At 41.6% G+C, this 17474-nt stretch overlaps 1 protein-coding gene and 1 pseudogene across 4 annotated transcripts in view; one reads left to right on the top strand and one right to left on the bottom strand.

The window, feature by feature from the left end:
- The window catches only part of SSH2 (slingshot protein phosphatase 2), a 291139-nt gene that overhangs the window by 199630 nt on the left and 74035 nt on the right, over window positions 1–17474 (bottom strand). For 2 of the 3 annotated variants that reach the window (XM_032279317.1, XM_032279318.1), the window contains exon 2: window positions 12451–12531. The exons of the other annotated variant lie outside the window; for it this stretch is intronic. In XM_032279317.1, coding sequence (XP_032135208.1) covers window positions 12451–12531 — 81 coding nt within the window. The remainder of the gene's footprint in view (window positions 1–12450; window positions 12532–17474) is intronic. 3 annotated transcript variants of the gene reach the window in all.
- On the top strand, window positions 10509–10976 carry LOC116552583 (annotated as a pseudogene). Its single transcript, XR_004269455.1, has one exon. The product of XR_004269455.1 is annotated as a 40S ribosomal protein S15a pseudogene (transcript).

Below are 17474 nucleotides of genomic sequence, written 5' to 3'. Positions count from 1 at the left end.
AAGAAAGAAAATAGATAGCTAACTAGGGTTGAGAAAGATTATGCTTGAGTACAATAGTGACAGCACTCTAGAAATTCATGGAAAGATGGAAAAAATTAATCTGGCTATAAAATACCTCAGTAATATATCCAGTTTGCAGTGATAAATACCATCTTACTGATGGCAGCAGCAGGTCGTCCACTGTAGCTGCCAGCTGTAGTGGAGAGGCATGGGTGGTTGCAGCAGCAGGTGGTGGGATCCCTGTGGTCTGTGTCTCTGAGGCAGTCAACTGCACCACCCCCACCCTCACACAGCTGGGTAGGACCCACTCTCCTGGCCCAGAGCCTCTGCCGTGGCCTCAATCGTGGTCCCTGCCACATCCCAGGAGCCTGTGAAAACCTAGCCAAAGGCACAGCCAGGACTTGGAGGGCTGGCCTCAGGAGCATCGGGTTTGTTTGTACAGGGGTTGACTGGGGGCCACTGTGCCACCTGCACCTTGTTCACTGCCACTGTGGGGAAAATGCAAAGAGGAGGCACAGCCAGGGCTGCATGCTCCACAGAGTTGGAGGGAGTTGGGGAAAAACGGGAGCTCTGCTCCTTCCAAGTTGGCAGGGTGGGAGCGCCCCAGGCACAACTGCAGCTGCCCAAGTCATGACTGCGACCTGGGTACCTCTGTGCTCTTAGGAGCCTGGAGCAGGCCGGGGCCCTGCCCTCCCAGGCACAGCTGCAGCTGCCCAAGCCTCAGCTGCAGACCCACACTTCTCTGTATTCTTGAGGGCCCAGGAAGGCCCCTCCTTCCCCGTAGGCTTAGAAGTGCCTGCTCCCACTGTCTGGCTTCTCCTGGCTGTTGGTGCCCACTCTGATCATGGAGCAAAGCCGAGGCTGAGCCTGGACACTGTCGCAACCCGGCCGGGTGTGTGCACACTCGAGGCAGCACTGACATGCCAGCCCCCTGCCAGTTTGACCCCCTCCAGACACTGGGTTTGGGCACTGACAAGCATGAGATGGAGGCTGAGGGGGCAGGCTGAGGGCAGCTTGGTGTTGGCCTACAGGCAACCCTTGGCATGAATAGCCTGGGCACCATGAATGGAAGCAGGAGGCAGGCAGGCTCCTAGGTGGACGAGGGTTCGTCCCTAGTGAAGTCCCACCTGCAAGCCAGGGAGGGCCTGCAACATGGGGACCAGGCTGCTGGTCCTGCAGATTGCAGTGGGAATTTGTGGTGCTTTTTCTGGGCTGTCCATGGACACCATGAACCAACTGGCATGCACTTCCTCCCCTCTAAGGCCCATGAAAAGCCCTGGACTCAGCCAGACCAGAAGAGAGGATGGGATACCTGCCAGCAGAGAGGAGCTACCCTCTCTGCTGGAGCTGAGCACACATCGGGATGATTTGCCTCGCAGAGAGGGGCTACACTCTCTGCTGAAAGCTGAACGACACCCTGGCTATGGAGAGGAGCTACACACTGCAGGTCTTCTCTGAGTTGTTCTATCGCTCAGTAAAGCTTCTCTTCACCTTGTACACCCTCCACTTGTCTGCATACCTCATTCTTCCTGGGCACAGGACAAGAATTCGGGACCTGCCCAACAGTGGGGCCAAAAGAGGTGTAGCAAAAGCAGGGCTGAAACACACCCCTTGCTCACCACATTGTGGGTGACAATAAGGAAAGAAGACAATAAGGAGAGAAGAGCTATGGCCCTTTGGGGAGCCCAGACCTAGGAGCTCAATGAGCCAGGGCTGTGACATCCTCTTTAGGGATCTGTGGTTCCTGGCATCTCCAAGCTTCCAAGTGCCATTGTGTTCCCTGGTGTCAGCTGTGGAAGCTGCTTATGGTATATCAGGTCTCCATTACCATGGCAACAGAGGCTAATGTCATACCAGGCCAAAAGATCAGACCCTGCCTGCCCCACTGCAGCCAGGGTGCCTGGCTGTTCACAGTGGCCGGACCCTATGCTCACTTACACACCTCTCACCACTCTGTGCCTGCATCGCCCTTGGCAGGTGTGGGATCCAGGCCAGTAGTATGAGCCAGGTGTAGCCTGCCAGGCTGAATGGGTGGAACGCGCCCAGCAGGCCAGAGAAAAAAGTTGGCCAGCCACTGGCCACAGAGGTTTCTGGCTGGCAAAGCAACACCCCAAGGATCCTATAACATTACCTCCTGAAACATGAAACTTGATTATTAAGCTAACTCTTCCTTCCCTGTACTTCTAATAACAGTGTATCTTTACAATATTCCAAATTCAGTCTTAACATGCCCCCAAATCTGTAATCTTGTAATTCTCCTTTAGAGAACTTCTGAGAATCATGATTTTCAACTCTGGCACACAATCCCCTGTGGATCTTTGTAAAGAATAAATATAGGTCTCATTCAAGACCTACTGAACAAGAAATTTCCTAAAGTGAGACTTAAGTTTCTTTTCTTTTTTTTTTTTTTTGACATGGAGTTTCGCTCTTGTTGCCCAGGCTGGAGTGCAATGGCACAATCTCAGCTCACAACCTCTGCCTCCTGGGTTCAAGCAATTTTCCTGCCTCAGCCTCCTGAGTAGCTGGGATTACAGGCATGTGCCACCATGCCCCGGTAATTTTGTATTTTTAGTAGAGACAGAGTTTCTCCATGTTGGTCAGGTTAGTCTCAAACTCCTGACCTCAGGTAATCCGCCTGCCTTGGCCTCTCAAAGTGCTAGGATTACAGGCGTGAACCACCACACCCAGCGAGACTTAAGTTTCTATATGTTTTAAACAAACTTTACAGATTATTCTTGTATAAAACTAGAGCTGAGGATCACTACTGCATTTGCCCCTGACATCCTAGCACCAGAATAACAACATTACACTCAAGGGCAAAAGCAATCCAGCAATAAGTTAAAGAGCTCAGGCAGGGAGTGTCAGGCAGAGTTAGCTGTTACTACCTAGATGGTCACATACCTTAGGCATGCTTGGTTCCTCACCTTTAAATGGGGACTACTAAAAGTATTTGCCTCAAAGGCTTGGATTCAACATTAAACTGTATAAAAAGCGTTTAGCACAATGGCTGTCGCATGGTAAGTACTCATAGTAAAGGGTTTCCCCTCACCCCAACTTTTCCAAAGGGTAAATTTTTCCCAAGCTATAATCTTAAAAATCTGAGAAAAGATAAAACTCCTCCTGTTTTCCTTGCTCTCCCAAACCAAAATAAGAGGAAAATATACGTGAGCAGGACCTGCCTCAAATTATGGAAGCAAGATAACTCAACTAGAGCTTTTATTTGGTTAATTTTGCAAATCTGGCCAAGGCTCCTTGTTTCTGCCTACAAATTGTTTCACTGCCACATTCTGCATTCTTTGAAACATGCCAGATGTTTCAAAAATATGACTGGTGAAAAGAGGGATCAGAAGCCAGACCAATACAAATCCAGCACAGGAGAGCATACGTGCCTGAAGTATCATTTTTAGATTCCTTTAGCCAAGGCATCAACTATGTGCAATTTACAAATTAAATCACTGTACAAAGAAAGAGCTATTGATAATATAAAGATGTGTAAGAGAATATTTCTGGTCTTTCAGTAGCCATTTCATGTATTTAAACAGTATGTTTTAGAAGTTGTCACAAGTTGGCCAACCCACAAGCCCAATTAGGGATGGTGAAGAAAATGAAAGATGATCAGGATGCCCACTTTTTCTTTCTCTTTTTCTTCAGAGCTGAAGTATGAACTTCATTATGTCTGTAGACAACAGTGGCACTGCCTTGACTCTGTTGAAGAGCTGGTGACATGAGGGAATCCTGCATCTGCCCTGCTCTCTACTTGGCACAGATAATATGCCAGGCCCTATAAGCACTTTACATAAGTTATCTCATTTAATTTTAACAACTCCATGGGACAGGTACTATTATTATTCCCATTTTATAGATACGGGAAATGAGGCTTAGAGTGAAGACACACAGTCACTAAGTGGTGAAGCTGGGTTCCAACTCAGGCTGTCTGAACCTTGAACTTGAGCTCTTTAATACATGATGCAGAGCCCTCTGTCTGATTCTGAAAGTGAGAGAGAGCCCGCTAAAGAGCATAGCCTGATGTCCATATAAAAATCACATGGTCAAGAAGTCAGGAGAGTGGTTATTCCTGGTGGATGATGGCTGGGAGGGTGAGTAGTGACTGAAAGGAACAAGAGGGGCATTGGCAAAAGAGGGAAATAGTATTGGGGAGTGGTAATATTCCATTTCCTGATCTAGGTCCAGGTTACATACTTCTTCATTGATCTGTGTTTGTGAAAGCATCAGTTTGTGAAAATTCATTGTTATATATGAAAGCACAAGATAAGGACACTTTTCCATATGTATATTTTACTTCAGTAAAAGTATAATGTGCAAAGTGTAAAGTGATCTTTAATTATTTTTTCTTTACTCTAGCTGCCTAGCAATGTTGACACAGGAAGAATAAGTCTTTATACTCTTATACCTTATGGAAAAGGTATGGAAAACTTTACCCTTCATTGACTTAAGTTTATAGTAGATTTGGATTATCTCATTTCAGTATCTTGGTTTTCTTTTTTTTTTTTTCTTTTTCTCTCTTTTTTTCTTTTTTTTCAAGTTTATATAAAGGTTTAGTTTCAGAAGTCTCCAGTACCTAATCATGTAGTCCTCGATAACCTTGCTTTTCTTTTAACAGAAGTCTAGCTAAGGAATTTCACTGAATAGAAAGAATAAAAGTTAACTGTGTTAATTGATTAACCTGAGTAATCAAATGCATACAGCCAACTCTTAAAATTCTAGTCAATCTCACATTTCATCCTGCTGCTCAAGGAACAGATGTTACAATGTTACAAATGGTGCAGATTAGACTTCTAATTTATAGGTGCAAAAATTAGCATAGCTAGAGTTAAACCCATGTTCTTTTTCTGTTTTTTCTTTTTTCTTGAGACAGGGTCTCATTCTGTCACCCAGGCTGAAGGGCAGCAGCACAATCCTGGCTCACTACAGCCTCAACCTTCCAGAGTCAAGTGATCCTCCCATTTCAGCCTCCCAAGTAACTGGGACTACAGGAGTGCACCACCTCTTTCGGCTAATGTTTCTTTTGTAGATTTGCTTTGTTGCCCAGGCTGGTCTTGAACTCTTGAGCTTAAGCGATCCTCCTGCCTCAGCCTCCCAAAGTCCTGGGATCACAGGTGTGCACCACTTGCCCAACCCAAACCAGCGTTCTTAAGCCTTGATTCACATTAGAATAATCCTGGAAGCATTTTTAAAATGCTAATACCTGGGCCCCACTCACAGAGATCTTGATTTAACTGGATGGGCGTGAGACCCTGTTATTAATTTAAAAGATCATCAGGGCCAGGCACGGTGGCTCACTCCTGTAATCCCAGCACTTTGGGAGGCTGAGGCAGGTGGGTCACCTGAGGTCAGGAGTTCAAGACCAGTCTGGCCAACACAGCGAAACCCTGTCTCTACTAAAAATACAACAGTTTGCCGGGTGTCATAGCAGCACCTGTAATCCCTGCTACTTGGGAGGCTGAGGCAGGAAAATCGCTTGAACCTAGAAGGCAGAAGTTACAGTGAGCCGAGATCACACCACTGCACTCTAGTCTGGGTGACAGAGTGAGACTCAGTCTCGAAAAAAATATCAGGTGATTCTAACGGGTAGCCACAATGAGAATCACTGAGTTAAATAAGGCTAATTTCAAAAATAGCCTTTGTGCCCAAGATTACTGCAAATTTCATTTCTCCTCAAATGTCACTTAAGAGTATAAGATTTTTAAAAGAAAAGAAAATTATTTCTCATAATAATTATTCTTGGATAAAATTATTGAGCTATGCTTTCTTACATCTTATTCTGGAATAATGTAAGTTTAACATCACATTCTTATTAGTGTAAATTTGCATCAGACCCCTCCCAAAGTAAAAAACAGGAATATTGTTCATGGTAAAACTACGTTTTGCCACTAGCAACACTTTTTTCTGTTTTTTCTGACCATGACCCCTAACAAACAATCTCTCTACTCTGTAGCAGAGGTGATGCAGAAACAATTCAAGTAATCCTGAACTCCTGTGGGGCAGCTGTTTGCTACTAGCCAACTGGCCATTTGAAACTCCTAACAAAACTCATCTTCTTAGCACCAAATTTCCCTTTTTATCCCCTTTTTTTCTATTTGTGTATGTTGGTTCTGAAAGGTGTTCTGCAAATGAGTCTGAAAAAGGAAATAGAAAATACATATGGTACAGACAGCAGAAGAGGGTAAATACAAATTGTCAGGAATGACAGGACGTGCTTACTGTCGGCCTAGACACCATCCCTACCTTCCAGCTAAACAGTTAGCTGTTCTATCTGGATGTTCATCCATTACTATCTTGTTTTTGCTTATAATCTGTAGACATTTACAAAAGTAAATTTAATTACTATAGTAGGCTGGGCACAGTGGCTCACACATGTAATTCCAGTACTTTGGGAGGCTGAGGTGGGAGGATCATTTGAGGTCAGGAGTTCGAGACCAGTCTGTCCAACATGATGAAACCCTGCCTCCACTAAAAAAATTATCCAGGAGTGGTGGCGCAAGCCTGTAGTCCCAGCTACCTGAGCAACAGGCATGAGAATCACTTGAACCCAGGAGGCAGAGGTTGCAGTGAACTGAGATCATGCCACTACACTCCAGCCTGGGCAACAGAGGGAGACTCAGTCTCAAAAACCCACCCCTCAACAAAAAAAACTACTATAGCAGTTTCCCCCTCCTAAGAGTAGTTCTCCTTTCTGAGCTAGCAAATCATCCATTGTTTCGATCGTTCCAATACGCTATATTCCAAGACTTAAAACATACAAAAACAGGATATTTCATAGGAATTCTGAGGATTAAAGTCCTTTCTATCTTCAATCTGTAAGGACTGGCTACTATACATAAGGCCTTGAATTAGGGTTTAGCCTAATGTTGAAAACTTTTAAAAATTCTTAAATCCTTCATCTTGAACTTACTATTAGTCAGGCTAAATCTTCCATCTCTTTCAAACCATTTTTCCACTCCCAAAATGACTCCATGTTAAAAATCTCATAGAAACTAATATCAACAAGGGTATTATATTCTGAGACACTGTCCGTCCCTAGAAGAGAATACAAATATATAGTCTAAAAATGTAAAAATATTCTAAACCAAAAATTCCTACATTTTACATTTTCCATTCTTTTAATCTGCCTTTTCCACATGTGATTCTAGGTAGAGGCTTTTTCTTTTCTTTCTTTATCTCTTCCTTTCACTGGGCTATTCAAACATAAGAATGCAGAGGGTAATACTATATCCTTCAAGGATATAATAAACCAAGCATAGAAATGAAACAGACCATAACAATAGTATGACTATATATGACCTTCTGCCTATTTGATTGGGTAGGGATTGGGGTGAGAAGACCAGGGAAACAACATAAATAAGTTTTATTTTAAGAAATAAACTAATATAACAAATATTTTCCTGACCATCAGGCTGGGGAAGAAATAGCCCTCCAATGGTAAATGAATCCGGTTGTTCCTAGGTGAACAGTCATAAGCACAATAATTGGAATACCAGCTCATCCAGAGCTTCTTCCTCCTTTTAGGTAGGATACAGGTGGGTACAGTGGAGGGAAATGAAGAGAAGCCTTAGGAGTCTCAGTGGCTGTTGCAGTCACTAGAAACCCAACTGATCTAGTCACCTACATTCCTTCTTATCTTGAAGCCAAGGTGAAACTCCTGCAGCTAAAGCTAGTATCTTCTTTCTCTGTGAATTCTTCCAGTCACACTGTCACTGTTCTCTGGGGGCAGACAGATCCTTTCCCTATTATGGAGACCTCTAAGAAAACTGTGCACAGCAGAGGGGGCAAGTAGCTGCTTCTGTCTGTTATCTAGTTTCCTGGAGACTGACTGGGATCAGAAAAGGGACAGGGGCCTCTCTAAACTCCTGTCTTCCCTTCCAGGAAAGCCCCAAGAGATCGAAGGCAGCCAGCCCTCCAGCCAAATTGGCCTCCAGTCAAATTTGTTTCCACTTATCCAGATTTCTTCTCTTCTTCCCATTTACTGCATGTCATGATTTTCTCCTCTCCCTTTCAGGGCTTTCCACGAAGAGCCATAAAACTAATTTGTGAAGTGTAGATTACCCTTTCTCTAAGGGCCCCCACTCCCCTGGGCCCAGTGATTTGCACATATGAGTCAATCAATACTTGGTGAATTAATGAATTATGCATAAGCAAATGAATGAATACAACTAACCAAGTTCATACTTCTGTTATCCCACAATTGAAGAGAAAGTTCGTCAATGATTGAATTTATCTTCTACTCTTCTTCTTTACATCAGTATTTTTACTTCAAATAGTTATCAAGATCCCATACCACTTCCTTTACAGAAAATTAAGTAATGGAGATTTCAATCATTTCACTCTGCAAATAAATTTCCCCCACCACATCCCCAATGTTAAGCCTTCAGATTAGGATGAAGCTCTTCAATTCCATTTGACATGAGGGTGGGAGCAGGAAAGTGAGAAAAGGGTGGAAAAAAGTATGGGAGATACTCCCTGAACAAGCAAAACAGGAGGAGGATCCAATACCTTTAAAAAGTCAGCCAAGTATAAGAAATAACTCTTGCCTCTTGAGGAAAAGGTAGTAACAAACCTGATTTAAGTGAATGAAAGGCTTGGCAATAAAATAAAGCAACCCAGAGCTATCTGTAGATACATATACCCAACTAATTGTTTCCTTCTTTTTTTGGAGACAGAGTCTGGATCTGTTGCCCAGGTTGGAGTGAGGTGGCGTGAACATGGCTCACTGTAGCCTCAAGATATCCTCTCGACTCAGCCTCCCAAGTAGCTAGGACTACAAGTGTAGGCCACCATGCCAGGCCAATTTTTAAATTTTTTGTAGAGACAGGGTCTTGCTATATTTCCCAGTCTGCTCTTGAACTTCTGGGCTCAAGTGGTCTTTTTGCCTTGGTCTCCCAAAGTGTTGGGATCACAGCCATGAGCCATCATGCCTGGCCCCAACTAACTGTTTTAAGGGAGAAAAATCATTAAAACTAAAGTTACCCTTTCCCCACGTGTCCAACTTCATGAAAATATTATTCATGTAGATGCCTATGCACTAGTCCCTTTGAGACAAAATCAGCCAAAACAACATGCCAGTATATAAGTCCAGAGGACTGTACTGCTGACTGAATAATTTTTTTTTTTTTTTGAGACAGAGTTTCGCTCTGTTGCCCAGGCTGCAGTGCAGCGGTGTGATCTTGGCTCACTGCAACCACTGCAAGCTCCACCTCCTGGGCTCAAGTGATTCTCCTGCCTCAGCCTCCCAAGTAGCTGGGACTACAGGCCTGCACCACCACGCCCTGCTAACTTTTGTATTTTTAGTAGAGACAGGGCTTCACCATGTTGTGCAGGCTTTCTCAAACTCCTGAACTCAAGTGATCTGCACACCTTGGCCTCCCAAAGAGCTGGGATTATAGGCATGAGCCACCGTGCCCGGCCTGAACAAAATAAATCTTATAGGATCCCATATAATGAGACTGGTACATATTCCATCAATGATGCTACCCACTGGTGATGAGCTCATGATGGCTAACAGCTGAGATCTGACGTCAGCATTGCTCCTGCTTATCACACAACACTGAGCAAAGATATAACCTTTTCACCCTCCATTTGTCATGTGCAAAATACTGATAATGAGTGTTCACACAGATTCATCAGTTAACGCTTGCAAACACTAGGGAAATAAGCACCACTCCAGCTCTTAATGAATTACAATAACTTAATTCATGCTATTCCAGATTCATCAACACTGAATGAAGTGCAGTTGGGTAAATAAATAGGTGAATGAGGTCCTGACATGGTAACTGCATTCACTGTGACATGAAGATGAAGAAGCCAGCCTAAGTGCAGGTAGTACTATGGTGACGTACTTGAGAGACACATCTTAGTTTGAGAGAGAGTTTCTGTTAGTGAAATTTCAACATTATATATTGAGTACTACTATAAGCAGTAAATATCCTGATACAGACAGAATTCAGTTTTTATGGATAAGGTTTGTAGAACCTAGTTTTAGTCACAGCTACCTGTTGGAAGAGATCAAGTCAAGTAAAATTATAGAAAACAATCAAATCTGTAAAAAAAAATACAGTTTTGAAATGTGTTATAATTCAGTTTCTATAAGCTATACTTTTTAAAATTTGTGAAGTAGGATTCATTCTACAGGAAGACACAGAAAAAAATGTCCAAATGGAAACAGGTTTGCTCTGTTTCTAAACTTCAGTTTGATACAAGGCCATTTTGAACCTCTCATAAAATAGGGGGAGGAAAATTCCAAGAGCAGCCCAGTCTCCTATGGCTATAACAGTCCAAAAATATGCTTGAATAAAGTCTTTCCTCACAGTCCCATACCTAACCTGCATAAGCTTCACAGTAAAGGGCAGCACACCTTAAAAAAAAATCAGGCTGTCACCAAGTCTTCAACTTAGAGCCAGTGAGAAGCAAATAGATAAAAATGTCAGGCTTCTGGGCTGAAAGGAGAACCAGAGGGCAGAGACCAGGGCCTCTCACAAAGAGCTGGTCCCGCTCTTTCCGCCATCTTTCCGTGCCGCCACAATGCTGCGCATGAATGTCCTGGCTGATGCTCTCAAGAGCATCAACAATGCCGAAAAGAGAGGTAAACGCCAGGTGCTTTTTAGGCTGTGCTCCAAAGTCATCGTCCGGTTTCTCACTGTGAAGCATGGTTACATTGGCGAATTTGAAATCACTGATGATCACAGAGCTGGGAAAATTGTTGTGAACCTCACAGGCAGGCTAAACAGGTGTGGTGTGATCAGCCTCAGATTTGTTGTGTAACTCAAAGATCTAGAAAAATGGCAGAATAATCTGCTTCCGTCCCGCCAGTTTGGTTTCATTGTATTGACAACCTCAGCTGGCATCATGGACCATGAAGAAGCAAGACGAAAACACACAGGAGGGAAAATCCTGGGATTCTTTTTCTAGGGATGTAATACATATATTTACAAATAAAATGCCTCATGGAAAAAAAAAAAAAAGGGCTGGTCCCCTCTATTTCTAATATTCATAAATATAACTGGGACTGTATCTGCATTTTTGTAACTGACCCCCTTAGATTTCTTTTTTTGGGAGGCTCAATAGGAGACAGTTATCTAAATGACAGTTGTATAGTTTACTTATTTTCCCTACCCACAACTCTTCCCTTCACTTCCCTCCAAAATATTTCCAGCATCCCTTTAAGGTAGAACAATGTGTATGAATTAATGAAGCAGGAGTCCAGCAGGACTTCTTTTCTGGTCGCAACCCTGGTGAACAAAGTAAGATCTGCTCCGGATGGGATAAGGTGAAGAAGCTGGCTAAAACCAGCAGACTGTGACAAGGGCAATCCCTGGCTGCCCTCATTGCTCATTAGCATGGGACACTCCCACCAGCACCATGACAGTTTACACATGCCATGGCAATGACCCTGAAGTTACTGTCCCTTTTCTAGAAAGTTCTAAATAACCCACACCTCAATTTGCATTAACTTGCCCCTTAATTTACATGTAACTGAAAGTGGGTATAAGTTGTATAAATACAGTTGCCAAGAGCCCACATGTTGCAGAGTCTGGGCACACTACCTATGAATTAGCGCTGTTCCACAAGGAACAGTACTGTTCAATAAAAGATTGCTGTCTAACATCACTGGCTTGCCCTTGATTTCTTTCCTGGTGAAACTAAGAACTACTGGGCTAACCCCCAGTTTAGGGGCTTGCCTGTCCTGCATCACTACTAGGCCATTCAGTACTAAGGGCGAAGTTCACTTATATCTCAGGATATACTGAGAATTTCCAGGCTAATCTCACTGCTTATTGCAACACATAAAAATAGTCAATTTAAGCTGTTCTCTATCTTCAGTGTGACTCATTGGACAAGTATGCTGGAAGTCAGATGGGATAAGAAAATTTATAACATCTCATGAAATGTAGTTAAGATAGTTCCACATTTAAGAGGATCAGGTTTACTTTCCAGTCCAGTGATTATAACACTATTTGGCTTAACATTATCAATAGCTAAGACATGTGAGGCCTATGTACATGAGGAATAAATGTACAATATTTATTCCTCCAATAAATAATGTGTGGCAGCACCAATACCAAGCAGTTGCCGCAGGGAAATGAATATTATTGACCACTAAAAAAATGTGTACATGAGGGAGAAAAAAATCCCACAAAGACAATCATATTTTTTATTGCAGGAGACTCACTCAAGGTTCTAAGATGCAACATTTTTCTACTTTGATAAATACATTTTGAGTGGTCATTGCCATGGCATTATTCGTATAAATGTACCATACCATTTATATATACACTCATTCCAACCCACCTATTTGCCTTCCCAGACTATTTGGCTGAGTGGGGTCAAATAGATAAAATAACAGGCACTATATCAGTTGCATTTAATAGCCAAATTTACCCAAAAAAGATTTTACTTGAATCACCAAAGTCTGTATAAAAACATATACCTACGTACATTGGAATCACTAAAGATTTCTGATTCTTCACATTCACAGCAAAGTAATGCTGCTGATTCACTGTCTTCCAAATGAGAGCTCTGTAATACAAACAAGATCATTTCAGAGATCCAAATGAATGGGCCCATAAGCATGAGGGGAAAAGCAAGCTGAAATCACTGAGTCAGTGGTGTTAGCTCACAGATGAGAAGCTGCAATTGTGATTAGTGATGGCTGTTTTGAGAGAATACAGTCAACAAGGTGACTGGTTAGTTAACTGAGGAATGCTTGATCAACTAAAGCATTTCCTATGGTTTCCTGATTCGGGGAAAGATCCAGCACATCTTTTTCTGTAAAGATGGTGCTGCTAATCCTTTGTAGTACGTACTCTGAAATCTTCTTAGACTGGGCATAGATTTGTGTTCATTTATCTTCACATCCAAAGATACACATTTATTTGTTTAGAGATAGGCTATAGAATATAGCATAGGGTCTGATTAGGGGATCAAACTCTTAGCCTAGCCTCATTAGCCCTCTGCTAACAAGTGTTTATAAGAGCCAAGAGACATGCCCTACCCAATTCCCCCAACAGATGCCAGAAAACAATTTAAAACCTTTTCTTATATTCTCTAGTCTCTTTCTAAAAATCTGTCTAGAAGACAGATAAATAAAATAAGGCAAAGGAGTGAAATAATTAGCTGGTAACATAGGAGTATTTTTTCCTATGACTAACAACACAAAAAAAGGAACAGAAAAGGATCCAACTCTGACTCATTAGACTGTATTCAAATGTTTGCTCTTTAGCTAACAGTAGCTGGAAACTGAGTTATCCCTACAAGGATCATGGATGTATATGCTTATGTCATTAAAACATCTGACTACCAGTGGCTGAAACTTGTAACTACTCCATAGCTATCCTAGTTGATTCCTACTTTAATTTTTCACAGCTGGGGCTGTGTTTTAACCTGAAGAGTATACCCTCAGAGATAAGAGTTTTAGAGTGCAAATAAACTTAAATGAAAGAAAGTAAAGCTCAGAGTGACTCTTTCTGATAACTGACCTGCTCCTGGCTTACTTCCTTCTCATTTTTTTTTCCACTCTGACCCTTTGCCTACTTTTAGTTTTCTGTCTTAAAACCAAGTCTCATCTGGTATTATCCCTCTCTTCTTCTTTTAGAAAATAATCAGAAATAACCAAATATTTAAAACCACTGTTAAAAAATACTACAAATGCAAGCTTCTATTTATTGCTGTCTTATATTTTGGAGAGGGGAAAATAAGAACATTTACTCTCCGTCTAGCTTAAAAAATATATAAAATATTTGAAGACTTCTGGAACTCATATTAGGTAAGCTAAAGGCTAACTAATATTTGAAAGAATTAAAATGGTAGAGATCAGAGCTGCTTTCAATCTTTCCAAGCTCTCATACTACAACAGATAACAATATAAATATGAAGTACATCAAAAATGGCTTGTCGCTGTTACAGTATAAAAACTGAAGAGATGCCGGGCGCAGCAGCTCATGCCTGTAATCCCAACACTTTGGGTGGATCACCTGAGGTCAGGAGTTCGAGATCAGCCTGGCCAACATGGTAAAACCCTATCGCTACTAAAAATACAAAAAATTAGCTGGGCATGGTGGCGGGCACCTGTAATCCCAGCTACTCTGTAGGCTGAGGCAGGAGAATTGCTTAAACCTGGGAGGTAGAGGTTACAGTGAGCTGAGATCATGCCATGAGCACTCCAACCAGGGCAACGAGAGTGACACTCCATCTAAAAAATAAATAAATAAATAAATAAAATAAAATAAACAATAAAAACAAAAACTGGAGACAGCTTGAGCCCAGGAGTTTGAAACCTGACTGGGCAACATAGTAAGACCCCATCTGTATGAAAGAAAAAAATTAGCTAGGTGTGGTGGCACTCCTCTGTAGCCCCGGCTAGTTAGAAGGTTGAAGTGGGAGGATCACTTTAGGAGTTCAAGTCTTCAAGTGTGCCATAATTGTGCCACTGCAATCCAGCCTGGACAACAGAGCTAGATCCTGTCTCCAAAACAAAACAAAACAAACCTGAAAAGAGAAAAGTGTAAATTAAACCAAATTATACTAGTTAAGATGTTGCAGTTTTCATTCTTACAAATATTTCAGATTTCCACACTAGCTCTTTCAAAATGATCTTTCGGCTGGGATCGGTGGCTCATGCCTGTAATCCGTGGCTCATGCCTGTAATCCCAGCACTTTGGGAGGCCAAGGTAGGTGGATCACCTGAGGTCAGGAGTTCGAGACCAGCCTGGCCAACATGGTGAAACCCATCTCTAATAAAAATACAAAAATTAGCCAGGTGTAGTGGCGCTCACCTGCAATCCCAGCTACTGGGGAGGCTGAGACAGGAGAATCACTTGAACCTGGAAGGGGGAGGTTGCAGTGAGCCAAGATTGCACCACCAGACTGGGTGACAGAGTGAGAGACTCTGTCTCAAAGGAAAAAAGAGAAAAGAAAATGACCTTTCAAGAAAGAGGGACTGTAACCACACTTGCATTCCTAAAGTTATTTTAAGACTTTACATATATATTTATTAATTGAAACAGCTCAGTAAGATACAAGGTATCCATTACAGTGGGCTGACAGCATTATAACATAATTGGTTCATGGAACAAGTGTTTACTTGCAACTAACATATTTAGTTATAAATTAAATTCTGAGAAACCTAAAGGAAGACAAAGGAGAAAAGTCAAGTTCACTTCCCTGCCTTCTGAGACCTGGTAACTCTAATTACTGAATTGTTTCTGGGTCCTGCAAAGTAAATAGTTTTTCTCATGACTCTATGACTTATTCCAAGATTGCAAGGACAAATTAATATTTAGGACCTCTATTAAACTACACAATATTTAAACATATGCTAAAAAGCAGTTTGTAAAATTAATAGTCATTTCTGGTTTCAAACATTTTTAGTAAGCTAGGAATACAAAATGCAGCCTTAATTAACTGCATAGATGGGCTTTTGAAAATTTTTTTGAGATGGAGTCTCTCTCTCTTGCCCAGGCTGGAGTGCAGTGGCATGATATCAGCTCACTGAAGCCTCTGCTCTCTGGGTTCAAGCAATTCTCCTGCCTCAGCCTTATGAATAGCTAGGGCTACAGGCACGCGCCACCATGCCCAGCTAATTTTTATATTTTTAGTAGAGACAGGGTTTCACCATATTGGCCAGGATGGCCTCTATCTCCTGACCTTGTGATCTGCCCACCTCAGCCTCCCAAAGTGTTGGGATTACAGGCGTGAACCACCATGCTGGGCCTAGGTGGGCTTTCATATATAGTGACTCTCAGTGGTAGGCCCTTACCTCAACATTGTTGCCTGAATTTCAAATTGTAAAAATTCCCTCAATGTTTCTTCTAGCATGAGGGTGCTGATCTTCCCCAGTTCGTAGTACAGATACCAATTCTCTTTTCTTCTTTTGAATGTCCCTTTGGCAAAAATTTTGAAGAGGACAAAGTCAAACTCATATTCTTGTACTGAAAGTATCAAGCCAAAATTTTAACTAAATTGACTTCACATCCTGGTTCTGCCACTTACTAGCAGTGTGATTTTTAGTACATTCCTTAATTTCTTTGAGCTGGATTTCCTCATCCATAAAAATGGGCCCAATAATAACTTCTATTTATTAGGGTTGTTGTAAAGATTGTATGAGAAATAACATAAAAAAAGCATTTAGAGACATAGAGCCAGGTGTGGTAACATATGCCTGTAGTTCTAGATACTCAGCTACTCTAGAGGCTGAGGTGAGAGGACTTCAACCTGGGAGTTTAAGTCCAGCCTGCACAACATAGCAAGACACCTGCCTCTACAAAAACAAAAAACAAAAAAACAAAAAGTAATAAAGAAAAAGCACTTCGAATAACTTAGCTTCTGATGTTGCCTTATTACTGCTGCTTCTAATAATAAAAATAAATGTTACCATAAAAATTAATCTCCTTCCTAGATCTAAAAGGCTTATACACTTGGGTTATAATTTTCTTTCAAAGAAACTTTGTCTTCAAGGGAAATTTTGCTTATATCAAATATTAAATGTTTTTCATTCTTAAACAATTTTTTCTTTATTTAAGAAAAATTTGACGCCTGTAATCCCAGCACTTTAGGAGGCCGAGGTGGGCGGATCACAAGGCCAGAAGATAGAGACCATCCTTGCCAACATGGTGAAACCCCATCTCTACCAAAAATACAAAAATTAGCCAGGAGTAGTGGTGTGCACCTGTAGTCCCAGCTACTTGGGAGGCTGAGGCAGGAGAATCACTTGATCCTACGAGGCGGAGGTTGCAGTGAGCCAAGATTACCCCACTGCACTCCAGTCTGGTGACAATGCGAGACTCTGCCTCAAAAAAAAAAAAAAAAAGACAAAATCATATTCCTTATATAACCTGGAAGCACTGAGCTCACAATGAGTCATTCTTTGCTATTTATTGTATCCCTACTGTGTATTAAGCACTTTTCTGGGTATGGAATTATTAATAGCTAAGGTAAAACACCAAACAAAAAGGGAAAGGAAACTGAACCGGTTAAAAAAAAAACAAAACAGTTTTTTGCTTTTGATGGGGATGCAAAAACCACAAAGATAGGATATAACTTTGTGGAAACATGTCCCTTTGGCTAAGCACTGTGTGGAGAAAAACAGGGGGTAAGATTGTTAGTAAGAAAAACATCCACATATAACAGGAAGTTTCAACCCAGAACAGTTTCTAAGGACCAATTATAGTAATAAAATGTTGCAATTTTTATGTGGACAATATGATGAAAGAACTCATGTACTAAGAAGGATGTTTTCAAGAGTGTTAAAATCTAACTTGTGCAGTTACCTAACAATTTACAAACAGAAGTCTTAAGAAATAATCTCACAAGAGTCAAAACCTGTTGCCCTGTTGTTACTGTTCAGTCTCTTTTACTCTATTATTATTATAGATTGTATGGTTTTAAAAGGCAGAAAACATTTACTATTTCTTTCCATCTTTCTTCCTCTCCTTGTTTTCTTTTTTTTTTTTTTTTTTTTTTTT

This window comes from Sapajus apella, unplaced genomic scaffold (genome assembly GCF_009761245.1).
Source record: "Sapajus apella isolate SASKATOON/1434 unplaced genomic scaffold, GSC_monkey_1.0 scaffold12, whole genome shotgun sequence".
In the NCBI taxonomy this organism is placed as follows: Eukaryota; Metazoa; Chordata; class Mammalia; order Primates; family Cebidae; genus Sapajus; species Sapajus apella.
This window is presented reverse-complemented; position numbering and strand designations above follow the sequence as displayed.